We start from the raw sequence: 23,570 nt of genomic DNA on the forward strand, positions 1-23,570 counted from the left end.
GAAACAGAAAATCGCTGATTCCATAAATATCCACTCTCTTGAGTAGATTTTTCTGGAGGCACTGTTTCAGCTATGCGTCTATTAGAATATGTTTCTTGCAGGTTTGCAAATCCACTCATCTTTAAATGACTTCTTAAAATCCACCAGATTGGATGGGAGCTTTTGGTGAGCTACAGTACTCCACTCCACTCCATTCTCAATTGAATTGTTGTTTGGGTTTTGACCTGTTCACCTTAGGAATAGGGAGGACTATTTGATTCTCCCATGAGTCCATGTTTTTGAGACAGCAACTCAGTTTATTTTGTATTTTGATTCCTCTTAGTTCAGATGTGGAATTTGGGGATCATTTTGCATCTGCCATAGGCCACTTCAAAACCTCTATTCCTGGTGCTCTAACCTGTACATATTTGTCTTTGAAACATGTTCTTGCTTGTGGTACCGACTTTTAAATAGACCCTTATCGTGCTTTAGGGCTTTTCATATCTTTGTGGCATATGCCTACCAAAATCTGGTACCTTTCAATTCTCCTAACCTGCATTTGCTTTGCATATTCGGTCCTTTTTTTAAGGAATACATCTTGTTGTTTACTCGCTCACCACTAAGAATTAAGACTCAATGCAAGCATCAAATTTTTTCATGATCTACTTCCCATTTTGGGAGTTTCTTGTGCCATAAATTTGATTCTGACTGTATAATTTTTTAATTTAAAGCTTACTTTTGTGTGTGTTAATTGTTTTGTACCGTTTATGCTGCTGTTTTGTCTTTCCATTGTTAGGTCTCGAGAGGTCATGACCTTTTGCTAATGACATGATGGGTGAAAAGGTAATCCTGCGGATCACTTCCATATTGGATGTTTTGTGGAATCAAAAACTTTGTGCTGATTATTTTTTCAAAATATTCTCATTAATCAGTCCATTCTAGTATATCGTTGGCTTGTGCTTGCATTTCTGACCTTGTTTTTTAATGCTTTTGATAATAGTGTGTTAATGTCGCTGTTATTGGCCTTTTTTGTTATTAACTACACCTTTCTCCCCATTACTTCAGTAAATATATCTTTGTAGTTTATCATAACAAGAATAGGTTATAGTGGGGCATCTGCACTTAAATGTATTATATTACTAGCCATCCCCCACGACTTTGCCCACGTAATAGTGAAACAGGAAAGTGAGGAGGGCCCCGCCCAGCTCTCTACTCCTGACATCACTCTTCCCCCTCCCCTCAACCCGCAGCCTCTGTCTCGGATTAGCGCGAATATATCGCTGCTGCAAGCAAACTATGATTCTTAGCGCAATGAAAGAAATCGAGAAATCAACCGGAATGTTCAAGCAAATTATACAGAAAAAGATAGATCAAAATTCATTAAGCAGTCCTCTCGTTCGCTAACTATTTGGACTTAAGGTTATGCCCCGAGGCAGACATGTGAGTGAGGAGGGCCCTTTTATGTATAAAACACATTTATATATTTATATTTGTATGTAGATATATTAATGTTCTGTAAATCAAATTATTTAGCTTTTTTTTTTATTTTACTTTTGTAAAAAGTTTTACAAAGCACTATATTTAAAGATAATGTTTGCATGTTTCACATACACTAGTGTCCAAATGTTTTGACAGTGACAAGTTTTGTTTTGCAAAATTTGCAGCTTCAGTTTTTGTGGTGGCAATTCATTTTTTTATATTGTGCAGAGTGATCAGATGCATATTAATTCATTGCCAAGAGCTTTATTAGCATACAAAGTTAACTATCAGAAAAACCTTTTAAGGTTTAACCTTTTTAGTTTTAACCGTTTAAGTTAATCATTGGGGTTATTCTGTCTTACTGTATGCTTAATTTGTGTGTTTATATAAATATGTATATGTTTAATTGAGTATACTAGAATCACATATATATGAATAAAATGCTAAGGATTGTCTGTCTGTCACCCAAAAACTCTCAAATCCCTGGGTTATGAGCCTTGATCTTGGTCTCAATTGACAGCTTATGCCATTACACGCATAACATGACCCATCAAGTGGACATTCTGGTGACCTCGTGAGTCCTTTTCATGGCAGGCAGTGACAAGGAAGTGTGTCATGGCTGACATCAGAAGCACAGCGGTGCATGCCACTGACCAAACCAACACCACAGTGGCTTCTGGTCCTTCTCCTGACAGGAACAGCTCAGCAGCCTGTGTCGCTGTGACAGTGAGGCACATAATACAGGTTGACTGAAAGTTACACTCCGAGCGCACCAGAAAATGTGTGTCAAGCATGTGGCAGGTCTATCTGGAAAAGAACTGTGGCAACACTGGAGAGCAGTGAAAGGACAGTACAGCAAACCTCTGTGCTGCCTTACTTTGTGAAAGGTGCATCACCTTTCTTCAAGAATAGCAGGTCTGAGTGATACTAGTTAAGCCCTCTGAGCCAGTGTTTAGTGAATAATGTTGAACAAAAAATAAAGTAAACAGAAAGTAAACACCAGTCCTATGTAGAATACTTGCACATACACTTGGTGGGTCAAGTTACGATCACCACTCTAACATACATTTGGAGTGTGGGAGGAAGTTAAAGATCCCAGTGAAAACCCACATTGAGAGCGGAACATGCAGATACCTCAATGGGTAACCAGACTACAAAGTGAACGAGTGTCCCTGGATTAGTGAAGCAGCAGGAATTGAAAATTTGGCACTACAGCGATAATCCAATGCTTCACAATTCCTTTTTTTTGATGAACAAGTGTTCACCTCTGGCCTTATAGTAGAGGAAAACAAATAAAAACACTTGAGCACTTGCTATTCCTCTGAAATCTAATTTAGACATTTTGTCTCGGTGTATGCCGACTTTTCAGTAATACCTGTCGGACATGTAGGCAGCTTGCTGACAAGAAGGTAATTTCAAGTGGCGTTCTTCAAAAATGTCATTTAAGATAGTATTTTCAAAGCCAACTGATAATTTCCACCAAATAGCTTTACTGCCTGCTTGAGTGAAGTAATTATTTTTCTTGACAAGCAGTGATACGTTTTAAGAGGCTGGAAATGTTCAATAGGGCCAAAAGAACAGCATTCATTTATTTCATTACTTTCTTTGAACTCTAGAAAACAGCACTAAGACTTGGCAATATTTCTATTTAAAAGTAATAATAAATCTAGAGCAGCACAATGATGTAGTTGTACGTTTTGCCGCCTCATAGTTCCACTGTCCTGCATTCAAATCTGGCCCCCAGATTTTACCTATGACCGTGTGGGTTTTCCATGATAATTCAAATTTTCCTCCCACATCCCCAAGGACATGCAGCTTAGCTCAATTGTTGGTTCCAAATTGGCCCCGTTGTCAGGATGGGTGGGAGTGGGACTTGTGGAATGGCGACCCATGAACTGCCTTTTTCTACCTTGCACCTAGTGTAGAGAGGCCAGGTACCAGCCTCATGTGACCTTAAACTGGGTTATGTAGGTTGGAGAATATTACTATAAATGTTCTCTGTTATATTTGGACAGAATTTTAATCTGTGTCCCATCCATCTTTTTGCCAAACCACTTATTTTAATTTTTCATTGATTCTACCACTGACATCAAGTGCATGTCAAGAAACAACCATGGACTAGTCAAACTAGTCCACCAGTGAGCACAACCTTACTCCTAACAGGCCAATTTATGGCTGCCTATCAACCTAGTAGGCATATTTTGAGAATGTGGAACATAAAGCCCCAAAACAGGAACAGTGTGTTAACTCCACACAGGGGGTTCATTGATTAGCTTGTGATTTAACTCTAACCATGGTGCCCCTTATGGACAAAATACAGGCAGTTGGCTCTTTGCAAGATGAAAAGTAGTCCTTCCTCTAATAAAGGTGTTAAACTGAAAACTTCACTAGGCCCTAACACATTGTTCTTATGATCCTTCCTTAATTTTAAATTTTTCTTTACTTGTACAAACACCTTTTCTGTCCAATTGGGTTTTTTGGTTATGCCAAATCTAATTCAGTCAACAGGTTAGGTCAGGTTTTGGAAGTTTACTTAATGTTATTACAAATATTTTATATTGTTTCTAACTATATGATTGCTCAATGGGTGCCACCATTTGAGAGCCTTTAGCTTTGTCGCTGTTTTCATGGTGATTTAAGATGAGCAGTGTGTGTGAAGCCCGTTCTGCTACAACATAAAAGGTCGACACTGACGTCTCATTTCTATCAGAGGGAGGGGTTGGGAGATTGCGGATAAATCTTTCCAATTATTAGGCATGTATTTCTCATGTAGTTCTCTTTGGCACAGCCTCCAAACCACATACTTTGACTTCGACTTTGGGTTTGGTTTTGGTTAAAGATCATTCTGACTTCCTGGCTATCAAACTTAATTCTACTGCATCTCATTTCCTGATCTGGTCTCATTAAAATACTGTCCTTTTCTGAGTAAGTATGCACAGGTCTTAGTAGAGTAATGCCCCTCTAATGATGAGCACAGAGCATTCAAGTTCAGAAATGTGTGTCAGAAATGACCACAAGGTATTATACTAAAGTCATCTTCCTGTTAGGCACAGACTAATAACAGGGGGAGGTTAGATGGGAGTAGTCCTGGGTGCCTGGCAACTTCAGTTAGGGTAGCTGGAGAAGAGGAATGCAGAAATGTCAGTGGTCCAATAGTCAGTGAAGTTGCCACTCAAAACCATTTTAAAACCAGTGAAGGAATGACTACATTATACTATATAGAGGAGTGTGAAATCCAATGGTGTAAATTTGATTCTGGAGGTATCATTGGCTCCAAGTTGAAGCACTTTGGATTGATGGACCCATTTAGAAACTGGAAGTGACATAATGAACTGAAAGTAGAAGCAGGCCTTGAGTGATTTAGTAATCAAACATATATCCAAAAGCCCAAAGATCAAGATCACTTTAAATGATCTAAAAACAGTCCAGGGTACCATAGGAAAGTATATCATAGTAAGAGTGAATTATTTTCTCCATGTTAACTATGGGGTTTATCATCAAGCAATATCTCATTGACATCTTGACACTGAATCCAACAACTCCAAAGTAGAGCAGATAACGGCACCAGACAGTATCCAATATCTGTACAACACCAGAACCAGACCTTTTGTTACCCAAAATCACCTACATGTGGCAGCCTCTCAGTTCTTACTTACCTTTATCCTGTGAGGGTTCCCACTTAGCAAATATTGGCCATTAGTTTATCAGCTCCAATTTACAATAATTTACAAAGAAGTAAACCTCTGAAAAAATTACTGTTATAGATTGTAGGTTAGACATTCACAACATTCAGTTATGCCATTTTATATACAATTGCATTTAAAGTTGACATATGCCTCCATCTTTTGTAGGACTAGATGACACTATAAAAGTGGGATGTTTCTGTAAAAGAAGGTTTTCAAAGTTGCACAATCGAAGGATGAAATCAAAGTCAAATCAAATTTTATTTGTCACATACAAGTTATAGATACAGCACAATGTGTAGTGAAATTCTTAGTTGCTCAACCCCAATTACTGTATCTTTTAAGAAGAAATATAAAAATCGGGAGTGAGCTCCCCTCGACTTTCTTGTATACTGAGATAGAGGAAAGGTCATCAGAACCACTTCCAGTTGCGCAACATTTCTCATTATAACTAATTGATGATATTGATACACAATTGTTTGTCTCTATTTCTAATAAAACTTTGTATTAAAATGATATTTTCGCACTTAGGGAAGTCGCGAAAGTATTCAGTTAAAGTACCACTTCTGGTTGCCAGAAGTGACCCAAAGGTTGACAGGATTCCTTATTTTTGATATAAAGCAGGTGTACACAATCTCATTGAACTAGGTTAAAGCCTTTTCAAGTTATTGTGTTTACACAGAAACAATTTCAAAAATGGCATTTTTGGACTCAGGAAGGTCTAAAACGTCAAGATTCAGAAAAATTCTGAGGCTCAATTGTTTCATGATTCCTATACTTTCTCTATACTATGTAACAAGAAATTAAAAAGAATAACAATAATACCTGAATTTATAAATATCAAGTCATTGATGGAATTTTAAATATGTGATAATAAATAAAAACTAAATAAATAACTTCATGTAGGAAAGTTAACAATAGGGCATCATTCACATACTCAAGATGTATATGGATTCTGGACAAAAGTTCCTCCTCAGTCTCTCTGATCTGGACTTTAGGCAGAAGTAGCTTTTACCTGATGCAGTACAGAACATAGAGTGTTATTGGGATGCCTGGTATCAATGATAATTATCTTTGACCTGGTCTGGCAATGCCTGGTACAGATGTCCTCAAAAGAAGGAGGTGCACACCCAGTGATGAGTTCAGCTGACCGCACCACTCACTACAGAGCTTTGCAGTCCTGCTACGTGCTGTTCCCCAACCAGGTGGTGATACTTTGTGTCAGGATACCTTCAGTGGTGGATGTGTAAAAGTTCTTTAGTAATTGGAAGGGATGTCTGAAATCACTGAAATGTCTGAGGTTTTAAAGACCTTGTTGTCCCTTCTTTCCCAAGGTGTTGGTGATTTTGGACCAGGTTAGGTCCTGTTATGTGGACACTGAGATATCTGAAACTGTCCACCCTCTCCACCCGAGTGTTATTAATACTAAGGGGGTGGTAGTGTCTCTGCAGTTTTCTTTCAAAGTCCACAATCAGCTCCTTTGTTGGGCCGACATTCTGCAATGGATTGTTATCCTGACATCAGTGTGACACACTATACTTCACCCGGGTAAGCCTGATTATTGTTGGTTATCAAGTCTTCCACAGCTGTGTCATCAGCAAACTTGATAATGTTGTTAGGGTTATGTGCAGCCATACAGTCATATGTGTAGAGAGAGTATAGCAGTGGACCCAGAACACATCCCTGTGCAGCATCTGTGTTGAGAGTGAGGGATAATGAAGTGTGGCTACCTACTCAAACAACCTGGGCTCTGCTTGTCAGCAAATTAAAAATCCAGCTGTACAATGAAATGCTCAGAAGTCACTTCCCGAGCTTGGTGATGAGCTTAGAGGGATTATTGTGTTAAATGCAGAAATATAGCCTATAAAGAGTGTTCATACTATACATAATTCCCTCTCTTGTTGTTCAAGTTGGTCAGTACTGTATGAAGGGCCAAGGTGATGGCATCCTCTGTGGATTTTTTGGAGCAATATGCAAACTGTAATGGCTCCTCTTCTTTTGGCAGAGAAGAGCATATATGACTTAACTATCCTCTTCAAGCTCTTCATTACTATAGGCATTAGTGTGACGATAGTTTGATTCCTATATCTTTTCTTAACCTGCTGTTTCTATAATACGGTTATGGGAAGCCAGGAACCAATCCACTGTTTCCATTGCAGGGCTATATGAAGCCAGCAACTAACGCATGCCAGTTGTACACCAACTCACTCCAAACCAATTTTGAATTCATCCACATTACTACCTAGGAAGATAATTTACATTACAGTATCCTGATTAATAATTATTAACTTGTTTAAAGAAATTTTTCAGTCTGTTACCAACACTCTAATGATGAGAAAGAAAGTCCTACTGTATTAGCATGTTCCATTTGTGGACACATTTCTATTCAATGTTAATGTCTTTTAAATGTAAACCTGTGACACATCTGGGCAGCTCTGACCATCTTACTGCCACCTACATGCCTCTTACTGATGGTAGCACCTATTCAAGCAAGTAGTTCTTATTATTAAAAAACACAAGCACACATAATTATATTCTTTTTGAGCTCTGTAGCTAAGTGTTTCACTACAATTTGCACTGCGTGTTTAATTGTATGTGACACATTAAAATTGATTTGATCTGCCAGTCATTCTACATGCCTTTGGGATGCGAGTTATAGTGTAGCACTCACTTGTGGTAAACTTGTGCATAAGGGAGGAAATTTGCCCAGGCCGTGACAGGATTAGAAATGGAACATAGATTTCTGGAGCTATGAGTCCACAGTAGAAATAAGCAATATACCATCAATAACATATATATGTTCATACAAAGACTGCAATTCAAAGTGCTTATCATGATATTTTACTTTGGATTCAATCCAAACAATTAAATTCCAGTATAAATAAGGTTAGAGTGGTGGCTCTGAGGCTAAGGATCTGCTCTGGGATCCCGAAGGTTGCCAGTTCCAATCCCTGTCACTGCCAAAAGAGATCCTACTCTGCTGGGCCCTTGAGCAAGGCCCTTAACCTGCAATTGCTCCAGGGGCGCTGTACAATGTCTGACCCCAAGGGGTATGCGAATACTAAAAATTTTCTAATACAAGAAATTGTATAAGGCGAAATATAGAACAAAAAAAAAATGCATAAATGAATAGTTGTCCTGAAGCCTGTCGCCATGGAAGTAAACGTCTGTTCTTCATATAAATACCACTCAGGTAGCTAAATTCTAGCCACAGTGCTCACTCAGCCAGGCCAACACTGATATTAAACAGCTATGAATTTTATTAACACAAATATTTGACATGATCTTTTATCTTTTGCTAACTTGCACAGTAGTGGACCCCTCTTTCCTTTCATTGCTGCTTGTTACATTAGATTGACTTTCAAAGCATTAGATTCCCAGTTAGTTTTGACAAATTTAAGACCGAACTTTGAAAATCCTTCTTTAGAATGAAGCATTCCACTTTTAGAGACCTATGTGGTCAACCTATCCAGTGCCCTCTACAGCAGAACAAACTGAATCTGCCAATTGCAGAGATGAACTGATTTAGTGTTTATACCCCCTGGTCAGAGTCGGTAAAAGGGAAAGCACAATGGTACATTCATGCATCGGTAGCTGGGCTGTCGTGCTATATGAGCCAGGAAAAGAAAATAATAAAAATATATATATCATTCAGGAAGACTTACATCATTTGGAATTGTGAGCTCGTGGGAACTAGTTGGAGCTGTGGCATCCAGTCCTGTATTAGGGAAATGGAAGGGTGAATTGTTAGGACTGACTTGTTTAGTCTGCCATTGTTAGATGAAAGACATTACATCAAACACTCAAAGAGGTGAGAAAAAGGAGAAGGTGAAACTGGATTGGGGGGGGGGTATTTGTTAAAGAAAAAGAGTGGCAGGGCGGGGAGGTAGCATCACATACAGAACATCATGATGGAAAAACAAACTGGGGTTGGAAAGGTAATGGAAATGGACAGGGAGAGACGGAGGATAGAGTTTAGAAAATGATGACATTCAGAGAGGTAAAGAGACGGGCTTCTGGAAATGCAAGTTAAAGAAATGACAAATAAGCAAAACAAAAGTCAATCCACAAATATTGAAAACCACAACATGGATTTGGGAGTACAAGGACTAAGGAAAGGCTTCAGTTAGTGCATTAGAGGACAGCTGCTAAACTCAAGGAAGAACAATGCAGTCAACAGATCTGATCTAGAGAATGCACTTATGGAGGCTACACTAGCATGGAAACAACACGTGTGTGAAAAAGCAGGAGCAGATAAATGATGCTGTTTTAATATGGTTAAGGCTTCCGGTTTTTCACTTAAAATAAATGAATATTGTTTTTACTAAAACTATATACTGATGTAAAATATTTCCAGTGTTTAAGCATTGTTTAGTGATTAATGAATATTTTTATTTCTATATAGATGCATAGATACCAAAATAAATTTGCTACAATAAAGAACCTGATTCTTTTTTTGTCATTAATCTTCTTAATGCAGACTAATTGCTCAAGTGTATGTTTATGATTTTAATGAACTTAATTTGTGCCTACATGATCTGATATTATAAGGAAATATAGCTTACGGTCCTTAATGATCTACTGTTAGGTTCATTTTCAGGAATTGTGTCTCATTTTCTTTCCGTTCAACCTAAATGTTTCCTACTTCTGCAAATAACATGAATATAACACACACTATGTTTTTATGATGTGACCAACATGGTCACCACAATCTCTACAATATGCTGAGAGTGCCCCTTTGTCATTCTGCATTTTAGTTTTTATTTTATACTCTGCAGTCATAAACTAATGCAGTAATTAAGCAAAAAAAAAAGATGATATATATAGTTTATGTTCATGGATGAGTATTTCTGTGTGTCTGTTTACAGTGCGTTTCACATCCTATCTAGTTGTAACTCTGAGTGTATAAGAAGCTAAATTTCCTCCTTGGGACAAATAAAATTCCATCTGTCTGTACATCTATCTGTCTATATGTATATACAGTATGCAAATGTATTATCTATTGTCAAGTATTTCACCACTCATGCACATTTCTGGGACTACAGTTAAGGGAAAAAGGGAAGAGATTGTAGATGGTACAAGGAATATGAAATTGTTGTCCATTTGCTCATCTGTTCTCCTCCACAGTTCACAGGTTCCTGACCCAAAAGAAATACTATAACCTGACTAGGCTCCTTCAGAATTCTTATAGAAAATATCCAGAATTCACCTGTGACTATCTTTACTAACCTGACAGACCCCACTGCACTTGTTTTTGACTCCTTTCCATCTCCAGCTACTGTATAATAAAAGGGAAGTTTCTCATGCTTATTTACTATTTAACTAAATGGATGTGGAGGGAACTGCTGTTAGTGTGCTAGAGATTTAATATGCTACGGGTAGCTGAATTATACTGTAAGAAATTTTGAACTCCCAAGAGTCACTGGGGCAGACAACATGACTGCTCTCCTTTAAACTTTATCAATGATATGGATGTTAAGGTGATTGCTTTGTTGGAACAGATAATTATTTGACCAACCGGCCCACTTAATGGTAAGAGTTTTTTTTACCAGTATGTTATTTGTCCCGTTGTAATTGCATAGGTTCTCTGGTAGCACAAGCTGGTTGTTTCAGTGTTTGAGTTGCATTTTGCATTCTGTCTTGTGTTTAACCTTCCCTGTAATAGGTCTCTAATATTGTTATACTTTCTACTGTCAATACAAACCTATAGTGACTCCACTGTAGGACCCAGTCTTTGAAATTTAGAATTGACAAATAATCTAACAGACATCTTTGAGGATATGGGAGAAAATACAGAAAATCCTGAAAACCCATGCACAAACAGGAAGATTATGCAATAGGGTAGAGAATTTAAACTGAATAAGCTAGATTTGTGAGGCAACAGTGTCATCTCAAGCACTGCAATAGCCACTACCCTTGTATCACTTTGTAACCTTCAGAGAGTTGCCAAACCTACGTGTGATTCAAAAGGATCAATATACCTGACAAACCTATCCAATGTTGGGTTGTGTTCACTATGAACAGTTCCCTTATTTGAAAGCAGTGCCACAACTTTAATAGCACCAGTTATGCATCCATTTTATGATCTGAGGCATTTTGTATTTGTATACTAAGTATGAGAACTGTAACATTTATCAGGCATAACGCAAAATCTCAGTTTCTCTGCTGCTATTTTCCTTCCAATGTAATATCTGGTTATTAGTAAATGAACAAATATGTGATTGTTAACTGTGGAAAAACAATGCATATGCATTATAATCTGTGATAATCATTTGTAAAACAGAAGTGTGGCATAATGGTTAATGTTAGGTCCTCAAGTTGAGCTGGATGGGATCAATTCTTTGTTTGTTCATCTCTCAGACATGAACGTAGGGTGAATTGGCAGCCCTAAGTTGGTCAAAAGGGGGAAATATGAGTGAGGGTGCCCTGTTACAAAGTGATATCTCATTCAGAGTGGGCTCCTGATTTTCTTGAACTTGATCCTGTCCTGCATAAAGTCAGCTGAGAAAATAAAAGAATGGTACTAGTACTACTTAAATTACATGAAAAGATGTTTAATTAAACGTTAATGGAATATCAATAAATGATCTTGAATGACTAAAATTAGGGCTTTATAATTTACATACATGTATATGAAATATTCAAATTACACCAACCATATACACACACCCACATCTTAACAGACAATACACTGTTCTGTAACAGTTCTGTTTATTTTATTTACTCTCTATGGCTGTGCCAACAATGACTGTTTCTACAAAAACTCACAAATGTTTAACATTCTACAAAGAAAACACTGCCTCTGATTGCATTAGAACCACAAAGTAGGAGACATTTTTGCTTAGTTGGGTCTGCCTAATTCTTAATTGTATGTTTCTAATTTTCTAGTGTTTTCTGTATTTTGCTGGGATTTGAAATCTGCCCCAGAACTGCATAAGACTGAAAAGCCAAAAGTATAAGAACACACACTGGTGTAGAGTATATATCATAGTGTGATTTCCAACACTTCTCTGTTAACTACCATCCCTCTTGGCTGATCTCCAATGAGAAGATGTCATCTCCCTTAAATTCAAAGTTTCCAGCATTAAATCAAAGATGAGTGTCTGTGATATTTTCACAATATATATTGCATTTAAGATCTGGGAATACTGTGACTTTATAATAAGTGGCTACAATAATCTGGAACTCTAAATAATACTCCTGTCTTTCCATATTAGTTTGCTTAAACTCTTTGCCAATTGTGGTCTCACTTAACCTCAAATATGCCTTTTTTGTTAGGTATCAGTACTAACTCTCTCAGCAAACATTTCACTTGACTCTTTTATAGGACATGCTTCCCAAGTTATTCTTCCATATGTAATCATATCTAAATAATCCAGAGAGTAAGGTCAATGGGGTTGTGGAGACTAAGCTATACAATTATGAAATGTTGCAGGAGCCCCTACAAAATCCTAAAGGACTATTCTAAACTACAAAAAGCACCCAAGTAGGGTGAAAAAAGTACTGTTCTGTCATGGTCAGTGGATCTTCTCAGTATCCTTCAACCAAATTGCAGGTATTAGTATAATACGCAAATACAAACATATATATTCTTTAATATAGTTGTAGAAGTGAACAAGACTCAATTGTGAGTTCTTGTTAAGCTTCTCAAGATGATTATTATAATTGAATCAAACTGTAGTTTTGCCACTAGCATTGTATTATTGGTATTATAGATTGTTCTTGGTTACTGCATAGCCTAATGTTAAACCGCAGTGTACCTAAAATTAATTTGTCACTGTTGCTATGTCTATTACTCGGCTCGATCGTGGAAAAAGTTAATTTTATAAAGCAAAACTAATAGTATGTCAGAAGTTACCAAGCAATATTTAAAGGTTTTTCTGGTCAATGGGAATATAGGCTACCATCAACACAGAAAGGTACTAAGGCACTTCAAAAAGCCACAATGGAATTTTAGGTGTTGCTTACATGATCAGCAACTGAGAGGATCATGAAAATCATTATTATAAATTATTTTGTGTTTAATTTGCCTTACTCACAAATGCTATTATTTGTTGTAAATGCTTTAGTTTAAAAATGTAAACAATGCAATAAAATGGTAAATCACAAATGAAAGGCTAAATTCAGCAAAATCCATTATTTCTAATCTATTAGGGATATAGATCTTTAACAATGTTCATTTGGATTATGTGAAGATTGACAGAGAACAGATGCTAGCTGAAGAGAGACCAAGGCCAAATCGTAATGAAGCCTCTAACAGTTTTTATATTATGTAGGTTATCTTAAATGTGTTGAAAAATGTAATATTCATAATATATGTGACCTGGGAAACTTATTCGGTCGCTTGACCAATTGTCTAGTTTTACTTAATAACAAATCCTATGGAGAATTTTATTTCACTGTGATATTTAAAGACAATGAAACTAAAGATTAGTATAATACTTTTGTAAAAAAAAAAATGCATTTTCACTGTGGTAGGGAGAAGTTCCCAAAATAAAACGTTACTATGTATGTAACACATATAATATGAGGGACGTTCAAAAAGTTTCCACACTTTTTTTTTAAAACTCTATTTATTAAGAATTTCAAAAACAAAACAACTCTCATACTAAAGAGAGAAGTGTGCGAACTGACGACATGAAGAATCGTCTTCGTGCCGAACTGGAATCGTCCCCACATAAATCAGTCATTCAGACGATCTGGATCTGCATAATTAGATCTGGACCATCCTGTATTTGTTTCTGGATTTACTAGCTTTTTTGATATTTTTTTTCTGATGTGTCTTTGATGTTTATCAGGATTACGTATTGGGACTTGTTAGCTGTGGATTGCCTTATTTGGCAAATCATCTTTGTTCTTTTTGAACTTTTGCTCTTTTTCTCTTTGGCAACATAAATATCTATTTTATAAAGATTCTTTTAGTAACTCTTCTTTCAAACCAATGGTTTTACAATTTCTATTTTTCTTGAAAGGCAGTTTTGTGGGTGATTAGGAGTTTAACCCATTTAGGATGAGGCATAGGAGGCCTGGCCTGGCTTTTTGAAGGCTTTTGGTGGCCTCACACCCTTTTTGCTATGAATTCAATTCCAAATCATGACATGCTGGAACTAAAAACTGCAGGTGGCTGGGCCATGTCCACACCACTACAAAAATGAAATCTTAAAATCTAAGCAAGTAAAATGTTTTTGTATCGGACTATAAAATTTGGTTTTCCTTACTATAAGATAAGTCGCTTTGGATAAAAGACTCTGCTAAGCAAATAAATGTAGATGTAACTAGGTAGATAAGTAGGTAAATATACACACACACACTTTGGTCTGAACACACACCAGAATGATTAAAAAGAGAACTTCTGACTTGGCTGTCACAGTTCCAGTGAGGTGTTATGCACATGTAGCGCTGTTGTTATAAAGGAGCCCCCATAACGTTTCTTGATACACTTCTACTGAATAATTCATTGGCTGAAAGTCCTCAGTGTTAGTGTGTCATGGAGAGGAAGTGCAGCATTATTCATATTGACACTCAGTTTTGTGTTAATTCTCTCCTTTACTATGATCTCTGGGGGTCCGCCGTGTGTCCCAGAACTGACATTGCACTTTTAAGTAGCTTGTTTATTCGGCAGGCCTCTCTTAAAGTGATGTTATGGGCCCAACACACCACAGTGTAGAAAATTGCACTGGCCATTAGGATTATAGAAGATGTGAAGCACTTAGAAAGAAATTTGTATTTAAGATTATTCACCTTATTTTAAGCAATTTTGTCAAGTGAATTTAGCTTGCCTAATTGGCAGATTTTATTTGCTAAATAAAAGCAAAACAACTATTTTGTTTAGCAAAGAATCTGCCAATGGTGTATGTGTAAATTTAACAAGATTTCTTAAAATAAGCTAAATCTTAAATACACATTTCTTGATACAACAAGGAAAACAAAATTGTATGGCTTGATAAACCTTTCACTGGCTTAAGTTTAACTTTTTTGAAGGGATTTGGGCCAGCAGAACACCTCTGCATAGTGGGACTGACATAACATTTGTCAACCATTTTCTGTTATTGAGGTTGGCTTAAAAGAGAGCCAGTTTAAGAAATACTTAGTAATTAAAGAGTGGATCAGTACTATTTTAGAATATGGACGTTTTCAGGAACCTCAGCCTGGAATTGTTTAAGTTTTGCTTCAATGTTATTTTTATTAAATCAGTTATGCTTGTCATTTGTTTGGTAGTCATTGTATGATGTATTTGGCTTGTATTGCCAATATAAGGTCTAACTGTTTAACGAAAATTTCTAAAAGAGTAATGCATGGGTGGTACATGAGTAAACGTTAACAACGAATGCCAAGAAATTACCATAACTAATACTTAAAAGACCCTATTACAGATTTAGGGAATGTGCATTCTAGATGTAAGGCACAAAGCATTTCTTCACATTATAGATTGTGTATATCTGGACAACATAACATTTAAACATTTAAAGAAATGACAGTGTGATATCAGCACAGCCTAAACAGCAAGCAAAAAACAGCTTGGTTGATGAGAAGGATTGACTATTTTAGAAAACATTCTTAAGCTGGAACATGTAATTATTATTGAATAAAAATGAACTACATAATCACAAAACCTATACCTACACATATTACAATCAATGTGATTTTCTCTAGGTCACAACTTATGGCCCAGTCCTCTAGCTACAACACTGCCCTGCCTTAATAATGAAACAATAAAGAGTTGTGAGACAGTGTTTGGTTGGTCCTACAGCTCAAGTGCTCTAATAACTGGCACTGAAAGTGACTACCCATGACAATGGCGAAGCAGGGAAGTGTTATGGTACAGAGAGTTAATTCACGAGGAACAAGAGGTAGGGGTGAGCTTGTGGATTTATAGGTTGATCACAAAGGTGAGGAAGGTGGGAGCATTTTGTGGGGAAGAAAAAAGTGCTGAAACTGACCACTGTACCAGATCCCCTAGTGTTGCTGTAGCAAATGCCTTGATGAAAGGTAGCTGGAGGAGTGGCTGGAAGAACCAGAGCAAAGATGATGATCAGAGCCACTAGATCAGATAGAGTCATGAGGCTTTAGGGTGTTAAAGCTCCTGTTTATTTAAGATCCTCATTTTAATTTAAGCAGAGGCTACCCGTTGTTGGTCAAATGCTATTAGTGTAAGATTTAGTTTTTCCTCATTTCATAGTTTAAGCCTGAAAGGAACATCTCCCTCTCAATACACCTGCTTTTTACAGAATGACACAAGCTGAGCCATTTTGTCAGCATGGCACTCAAACAAGAAGCTATGCCTTATTACTCTTCAAAACTTTCTAAAGTAAATTAAAATTTGCCTTTTCAGTTTGGCAGTTGAGTTTCACATGTTGAGTTTTAAAACATTTTTTTTTATTTCAAACACAGGTAATGGCCAAAATGATAGAAAAATAAATGTTTCAATATTAATATGCATACTGATTAAATGAAGCAATTCATTGTAATGTATACCCTGTGGCAGGCACTCAAGTTATCAACAGACCTTATAGCTAATGTATCTAGAAAACATGAGCAGAAGATAAATCCACGCTAATATCGTTCTTGTTATTGTGAAGTCCACATAATGTGATGGTCATTCATCAGGAATGGTATCAGATTAAAATGTGGCATAGGCCTCAAGGGATAGAGCATGATCAAGCAAAGGCAGACAATGAGCTCCAAGCTCCTATTTTCAGACTGTGATCTCCTCCGTTATGTCGATTTGGTACACTAAAGCAGGTGAGCCACTGAAGATCAAACCACTTTTTAATATTAGGGGTGTAAGCAGGCACTGTAAGCAAAACTAGCCTGTACAGAACTCTGCACAGCCAGTGCTGTTTGCAACCAATATGAAAAAAGAATCACTACTCATTGAAGAAATTCTTACAGTGGAGACTAGCAAATATTGTCCTGTTGTATAAGAAGGATGATCAGCCACATCCAAATAACAATAAGCCGGTAAGCTTAACATCCATCACTGGTAGCCATTATTAATGGAAAGACGGAGCTTAATGTGACAAGAACCAAGTGTACTTGTCAGCAGTTAGATTGTCTTTCACTAATATGATGGAATTCTATGAAGAAGCAACAAAACTATTTGATCAAAGACATGGATATGATATGTTTATGGATTTTGGGGAAAGATTTTGACAAATTACCTCATGAGAGGCTACCAATCAAACTAAAAGAAGTTGCATGTCAAGGTGTTGTGTGTAGTGAATGCAAAATTGGTTTAAACACAGAACGAAGGTGGTGGTGTAAAGAACTTTATCAGAATTAGGTGATGTTAAAAGTGATATCCCTCAGGAGTCCGTGCTGGGACCGCTGCTATTTTTAATATTCATAAACCATCTGAACAAGAATGTAATCAATAAGCTGGTCAAGTTTGCCGATGATACCAAACTAGGTAGAATAGCAGATTATCTAGAACCAGGTGAATGCTTACAGATGGACCTGGACAGAATACACATTTAGGTAGATTTCTTTTTAGATGGAATTTAAATGCAAGTTAATGTAAGTATTAGATGTGGGCAATATAAATGTAGATTTGAACACAAGGGGTGGCTAGAAACTTGAAAATGCACCTAATGAAAAGGGCCTAGGAGTCATAGTGGACTCCTCAGTATCTACATACAAGAAGTGTGCAGAAGTGGTCAAGAAGGGCTAATGGTTGTTAGGTTGTATATCACAATGTGCGGAGCACAAGTCGGGAGAAGGCATGCTTAACTTAAGTAACTTAGGGGTAAGATCTCATCTAGATACTGTTAGAAGCTTTGGTATCCATGTGCAAAAAAAGAGACTGTAGCACTAGAAAAAGTCCAAAGACGAGCAACAAGGTTGAATTGAGGACTGCAAGATATGAGCTCTGTGGAAAGATTGAAGGAGTTCAATTTTTCAGTTTAGGCAAACAGAACTTAAGAGGTGATTATTAAAGTTTTTACAATTATGGAAGGAATTAGTACAGTTTATTATGGTTGATGCTCTAAAACAAGTTCTTCAATAAGACCCCAGGGACAAATATGGAAATTTGTTAAAGGTAAATTTCCCCCCAGACATTATTATAGATTACAAGATTATAGGCTTGAGTATTTGGGTTCAACAGTGAAGAGCACCGGTGGTTATGTACTGACTGTCATTTTTTTTTTTTTACATGCTCAGGGTGCAGGCATTCCCCAAGAGAATGAACTTGGTAAATCTGTTTATTAACATACATAATAAGCATCATCTCATGCTGAAGAAATTAGACATCCAGAGGGAAAAAACACAAAGGCTCAATATGCCATTGTCTCACCAGTCGGAAAAGTTTAACCCAGTTTAACATTTATGGATGACCCACAAGCGTTGTGTTCCTCCAGCATTAATGAGGCCTGAGTCGATTAAATCTCCTTTGGAAAAAAGATCACACAAAGTCCTTCAAAGACACATTTGAAATCATGGTGCACACTAGATGTCCTTATTGTCATCTTTTTGGCCATTACCTGTATATTGTTTACCTTTACATTGAAACCTTGAATTACGTTAGAAGTTCTGGGAACTGTTTCTTAAGTCAGAAGTGGAAACAACTGCCATGATGTTTCTTAAATTGAACAGACTACTTTGCAGAAAGAAAACAGGTGCATCCTACAAGTTTCTAAATTAGCCATGTGCCAAAGTATTTTCTTTTGCATTTTGTTAAGAAGATTTTGCTTTTTATTTAAAATTTTTCCCATGCATGTATTCATTTATCAGACCAACTCAATCCAGTTCTGGGTTGTGTTGGCCATATCAAACCTGGCAGCGCAGGGCACATTCACTCATGTGAGGCTGAGCTTGTACTGAGACTCTGCAAGTGTAAGGCCGTAGTGCTAACCACTATGCTTCCCTTTAGAGTATTTTGTAGTGTTTGTTTTTTTTTTCTAGCTAATTAATACAATAACACTATGCTGGATACATTTCAGCTAATACTACTGAATCTAGTTTACTATGACATATGACAATACCACCTATCTTTAAAATTCTAGCCACCAAGAAAGGTGCTATCTAAAATCATAAAAGAGATGAAATGCCTATCTTATTTACTGTGTGTGATTTAGAATAGTTTCCATAAATAGATAACTTTAGATTGCGAAAACCGGAAGACCTAGAATAATAACATCATTTATGAGATGCTATCTCTAAAAGCCACAACATGAAGGATATCTATGATCTCTAAGGGCAGGTTGAAGATGTCACTCTAAGGCAAGTTTGAGTGCCTTTTTAAAACTTTGTGAAAATGTAACACATATAAGCCAGTTTATGAATATAAACCTTTTTCTCTCTTTGACATACTCTTATCTAACAGTTGTAAAGTTTCACTATCTATGGCAAACAGTATTGAGATACATTTTTTGCTCTCTCTCAGTTTAGAGGAACATTAATTTTCGGCACATTTGTGCATGGTAAGGCGAAAAATGTACAATTTATTTTTTATACATTTTCAATGCTTATAATTTTAAACCCCCAGGATTGATTGAGCAGGGTTCAAGCCACAGTAATGTATACTTTAAACAGAGAAATAAAGAACATCTACACACAGAGACAAAGGTAAAAAATAAGAGGACAAACAGTTATGTTAAGTATTATAAATCTAATAAAAAACAAGCAAGCAGAAAAAAAAAAATGCTGGTCATTGAGCACATTTAGAAAAATGAGAATGACCGTGGGAGATAGAAGGTGTTTAGAAGAAGGATATCCCCAGGGGATCATGGGTACGTACCAGGGAAACCAGGGTTGGTCTGCCCAAGGGGAGTAAAAGGGTTATGCTGCATAGCCAACTGGTGAAGCTTGGTCAACTGCAGGGCAGGATGGGAAATTAGAACTAACCAATCAAATGGAATTATTTCAGAATACAGAAAAGCACATTACATTTTTCTTTTTTTTCCAAGAGTATAAAAACACAATGAATTAGTATTTTCTTTGTTTTAAAACACATCCAGTCTAATCTAAAGTTGAAACTAATAAAATAAAAAGGTTAGGACTACAAACATCTACATTCATTCTTGTCCTTTAGTTACAACTACAAACATCACATTATTACAGTAGAAATCTCATGTCACATAACATGCAGCAGCTGTTTATTGTACTAGCAGAATGTAAGATGGTTGCTGGATTTGTAAAAAAAAAAAAAAAAAATTAAGATTATTCTGATAGTGTCAGAAAACTAAAGGTTAACATCTATTTAAATACTAAAATAAAGTAAGGTATAGGTTATCTAAAGAGCAAAAGGTAGTGATAAACAATAAAAAAAAATGAATAAAATTAGGCACATGGGAAAAAGTGATTTGCATGCACAGGACTCACATCGGGATGAGGAATAGCGTACTGCCCCTGAATTGTAAAGGTCTGAAAAACACAAAAGGGTAGAAATGCAAGAGAAGGTTAGTGCACCTCTTCATCTTTGAACACTAGAATGGTCTGCCAACAAACCGGTGAGCTTGGCAGCACCAAATACCTGGACACACTGTCTACTAGGCCAGGAACGATCATTGTGCAGATCTGTGACAAAATAAATCAGTGCTCCTTACACCATTTTCACGATAGTCTCAAGGAACTCTTCTCTTGTGTAACCTTTTGATTCCACTGTATTTTTTAAACCTGTTTTATCATTTTGTACTTAGGAAAGAAAATATTTACTCAAGTGTTTTTAAGCCACTACAATCTCTTGAAAAGTAAGTATTATCTATTTTTATAACCTGTCCAACTCAGGTCAGGATTCTGATATTCTAGCCAAGTTCCAAAACATAAAAAAAAAAATAAAAAAAATCAAGAAATAAGAAAACTACCAGGAGAATGAAAAACTGCTAAAATGACCAGGCAATGGATAATGGTTTACCAGGCTTAGTTCATTTTCTGATGCCAAAACAATAAGCAAACAAAACTATCATTACATGGCAAAAAGTTTCATTCAAAAGTGCTAAAAATGAAAACCAATGCATGAAACGATTCCCTAAACAAGTCTTTAAATTTCAATCTGTTATTAGTTTTACAATGCAAACACTTGAACACTGTGTGCCACCATCTTATATAGGGAAGACAATATGGCAGTGATCATGGAAAAAATAAATGGGAACAAGAAAAAAAAACAAAAAACACAACAATAAAACTATTCTGCCCAAGGGCAGGAAGAGCACCTGGAGATTTTGAAATGTATTCAAAAACCAGAAACGACTCAAAACCTTAAAAACTAAACTTTTTTGCACCAAAGCCTAATTACTCATCAGAAATCAAGTAAGATCAGAAATTTGAGAAGGGAATATGCGCTACATTAGATAGTATTTTCTTATCAAAATCATAGATACATAATGAATCTTTGCACCGAATTTAAAAAGTTGCACTTTTGCAAGGCACCTCAATATCTGAAACAGTGTTCCATGGCATCTGGAAGCAGTGACCCGGCAGTGGGGATTACAACGTGACGGCACCCAAAGTAACATTGCAGCACTGTGAATGGATAAATTAATCATATTCAGGAAACATTATAATGCAAGGAAATGACACCGAGGTTAAAGAGAAAAAGCTAGTCATATTCCCATGTACATTTCTGTTCCAAAAAATGTATTTCAAGAGAAAAATGTTAAAGTGAACAAATCATAACAAATTAATATGGGGACATCACCTAGATATATCATATTAGGGTTGAGCCCTAAGCCAGTGTTATGGAAAATACACAGAAAATAAAGAGGAGTTTTGAACCATCATTACAAATCCTTTATTAGAGGTGGCTAGTGAAGCCATGCCATGTGAACAGCACGGTTCTCTATAGCATAACTGGTTAGTCTTAGGAGGACAGCTCCTCTTACAATATGTAGGTTAATTTACATATAATAACATTTCAGTTACACCAATAAGCAAAGTACAATGGTTGACTCCAGTAGCACCCCTCTGCTGTTAAGTGCCATTCAATGGTCCCAAACTAGTTAATCATCAAAAGTCTTGACTAGATATCTGGTTCAATATAAGACTTCTTATATGTAAACAGTTATCACAGAACAAAATATAAAGTTAAATGTTATCTATTACCTAATTTCTTAATTTAAATGTGCTGTTCGCATGTCTTCATATGTATATATGTATAGTGTATATGTGTATGTTCAAGGTTTTTTTATTTCTATATTTATATTTACACAAAAAAAATGGAATTTGCCTTCTTAGTTGTATCTAATAATAGACAGAAAGTAATACAACAAACATAGATGAGACAGGTTATGTTAAGGGAGTTTTGATATTTACATATTTACCTGAAAATGGTTGCAGGGATGATATCATAACCTCTATCATTTTCTTCCTTATTAAAAAGTCATATGGCACTAGAAAGAAAGGAATTTCTGGAGCGATTTGTGTGGGTTTTCAAAGCGACTATCCTTCCCGATTTACTGAAGTTCTACATGTAATGGATGTCTGTCATCAGTTGAGATAATTTCCATTTTCTTCAGCATTGTCCTCTGACGCACACTTGCCAAATCATCATCAGCCCCAGTAACTTTAGCTGCATGCTTATGGCGCTTTTCCACTGCATAGTACGGCACAGCACGGTTCAGTACAGCTCACCTTGGTTCAGCTCAGTTTGGCTCGGTTTGCGTTTCAACTGCAGTTTAGTACCGCTTTAGAGTGGGCGGGATTATTCACATGTCGTTATAGTTGCGCCGCCTCTACCGCCGTGACATTATCGTAAACGCGCCACAAACACACAACAATGGAGCATATCGACGGATATGGTAGCCGTGTGCGCCCAAGAGCTTAGAGACCTCCTGAAAAACGTTTTCATTCCGCGTCGCCCCATCCATCTCTCGCTGGATCCGCTCCTCGGCTACCAACGAGAGGAACGTCTGTACTTCCTCAATAGACCACGAAACAGCCATTTTTGGTTAAAACAAAATGGTGCATCCGAACCTTCGCTGGGTCTGTTGTGTCTCGTGTCGCAAGTTCAGTGACGCAGTAATGACGATTTTCTCCGGCCAATCAGTGACCAGCAGAGTCTACACGTCATGTTTTGGTAACGGTTCGGTGCGCTTGGAACCTCGGCTGAGGTGGTACTAAAAAAAGCACCAGGTACCAGGTACTGTTCCCAGTGGAAAACCCCCCAAAAGTGAGCTGAACTGAACCGTGTCGTGCTGTACTATGCAGTGGAAAAGCGCCATTAGTAATGTGGTGCTGCTTTTTTAGATTTTGCTTTGTCAGACCACTAAACCAGGCAATGAAACTGAAAGTGATAACACGTTGGATCATACTGCGATAAAGACAACATGAGGTCCTTGTGTATTTTAAATAGTTTATGGAGAAGAAATCAGAGCTGATTGCATTTAGAGAATATTTTTCTTTTTTTATTTGTTTTCCAGTTAAGGTTGTTATCTAGGTTAGTTCCTAAGTATTTATACTCAGTCACTATTTCTACTTCTTCCCTCAAAACAA

At 36.8% G+C, this 23,570-nt stretch overlaps 1 protein-coding gene across 1 annotated transcript in view; it reads right to left on the reverse strand.

Moving 5' to 3' along the window:
- The window catches only part of zgc:110045 (uncharacterized protein LOC664755 homolog), a 172,122-nt gene that overhangs the window by 8,795 nt on the left and 139,757 nt on the right, over positions 1 to 23,570 (reverse strand). Inside the window, 3 exon segments of the mRNA XM_039736269.1 lie at positions 8,807 to 8,859; positions 19,879 to 19,954; positions 20,463 to 20,504. Coding sequence (XP_039592203.1) covers positions 8,807 to 8,859; positions 19,879 to 19,954; positions 20,463 to 20,504 — 171 coding nt within the window.

This window comes from Polypterus senegalus, chromosome 15 (assembly GCF_016835505.1).
Source record: "Polypterus senegalus isolate Bchr_013 chromosome 15, ASM1683550v1, whole genome shotgun sequence".
In the NCBI taxonomy this organism is placed as follows: Eukaryota; Metazoa; Chordata; class Cladistia; order Polypteriformes; family Polypteridae; genus Polypterus; species Polypterus senegalus.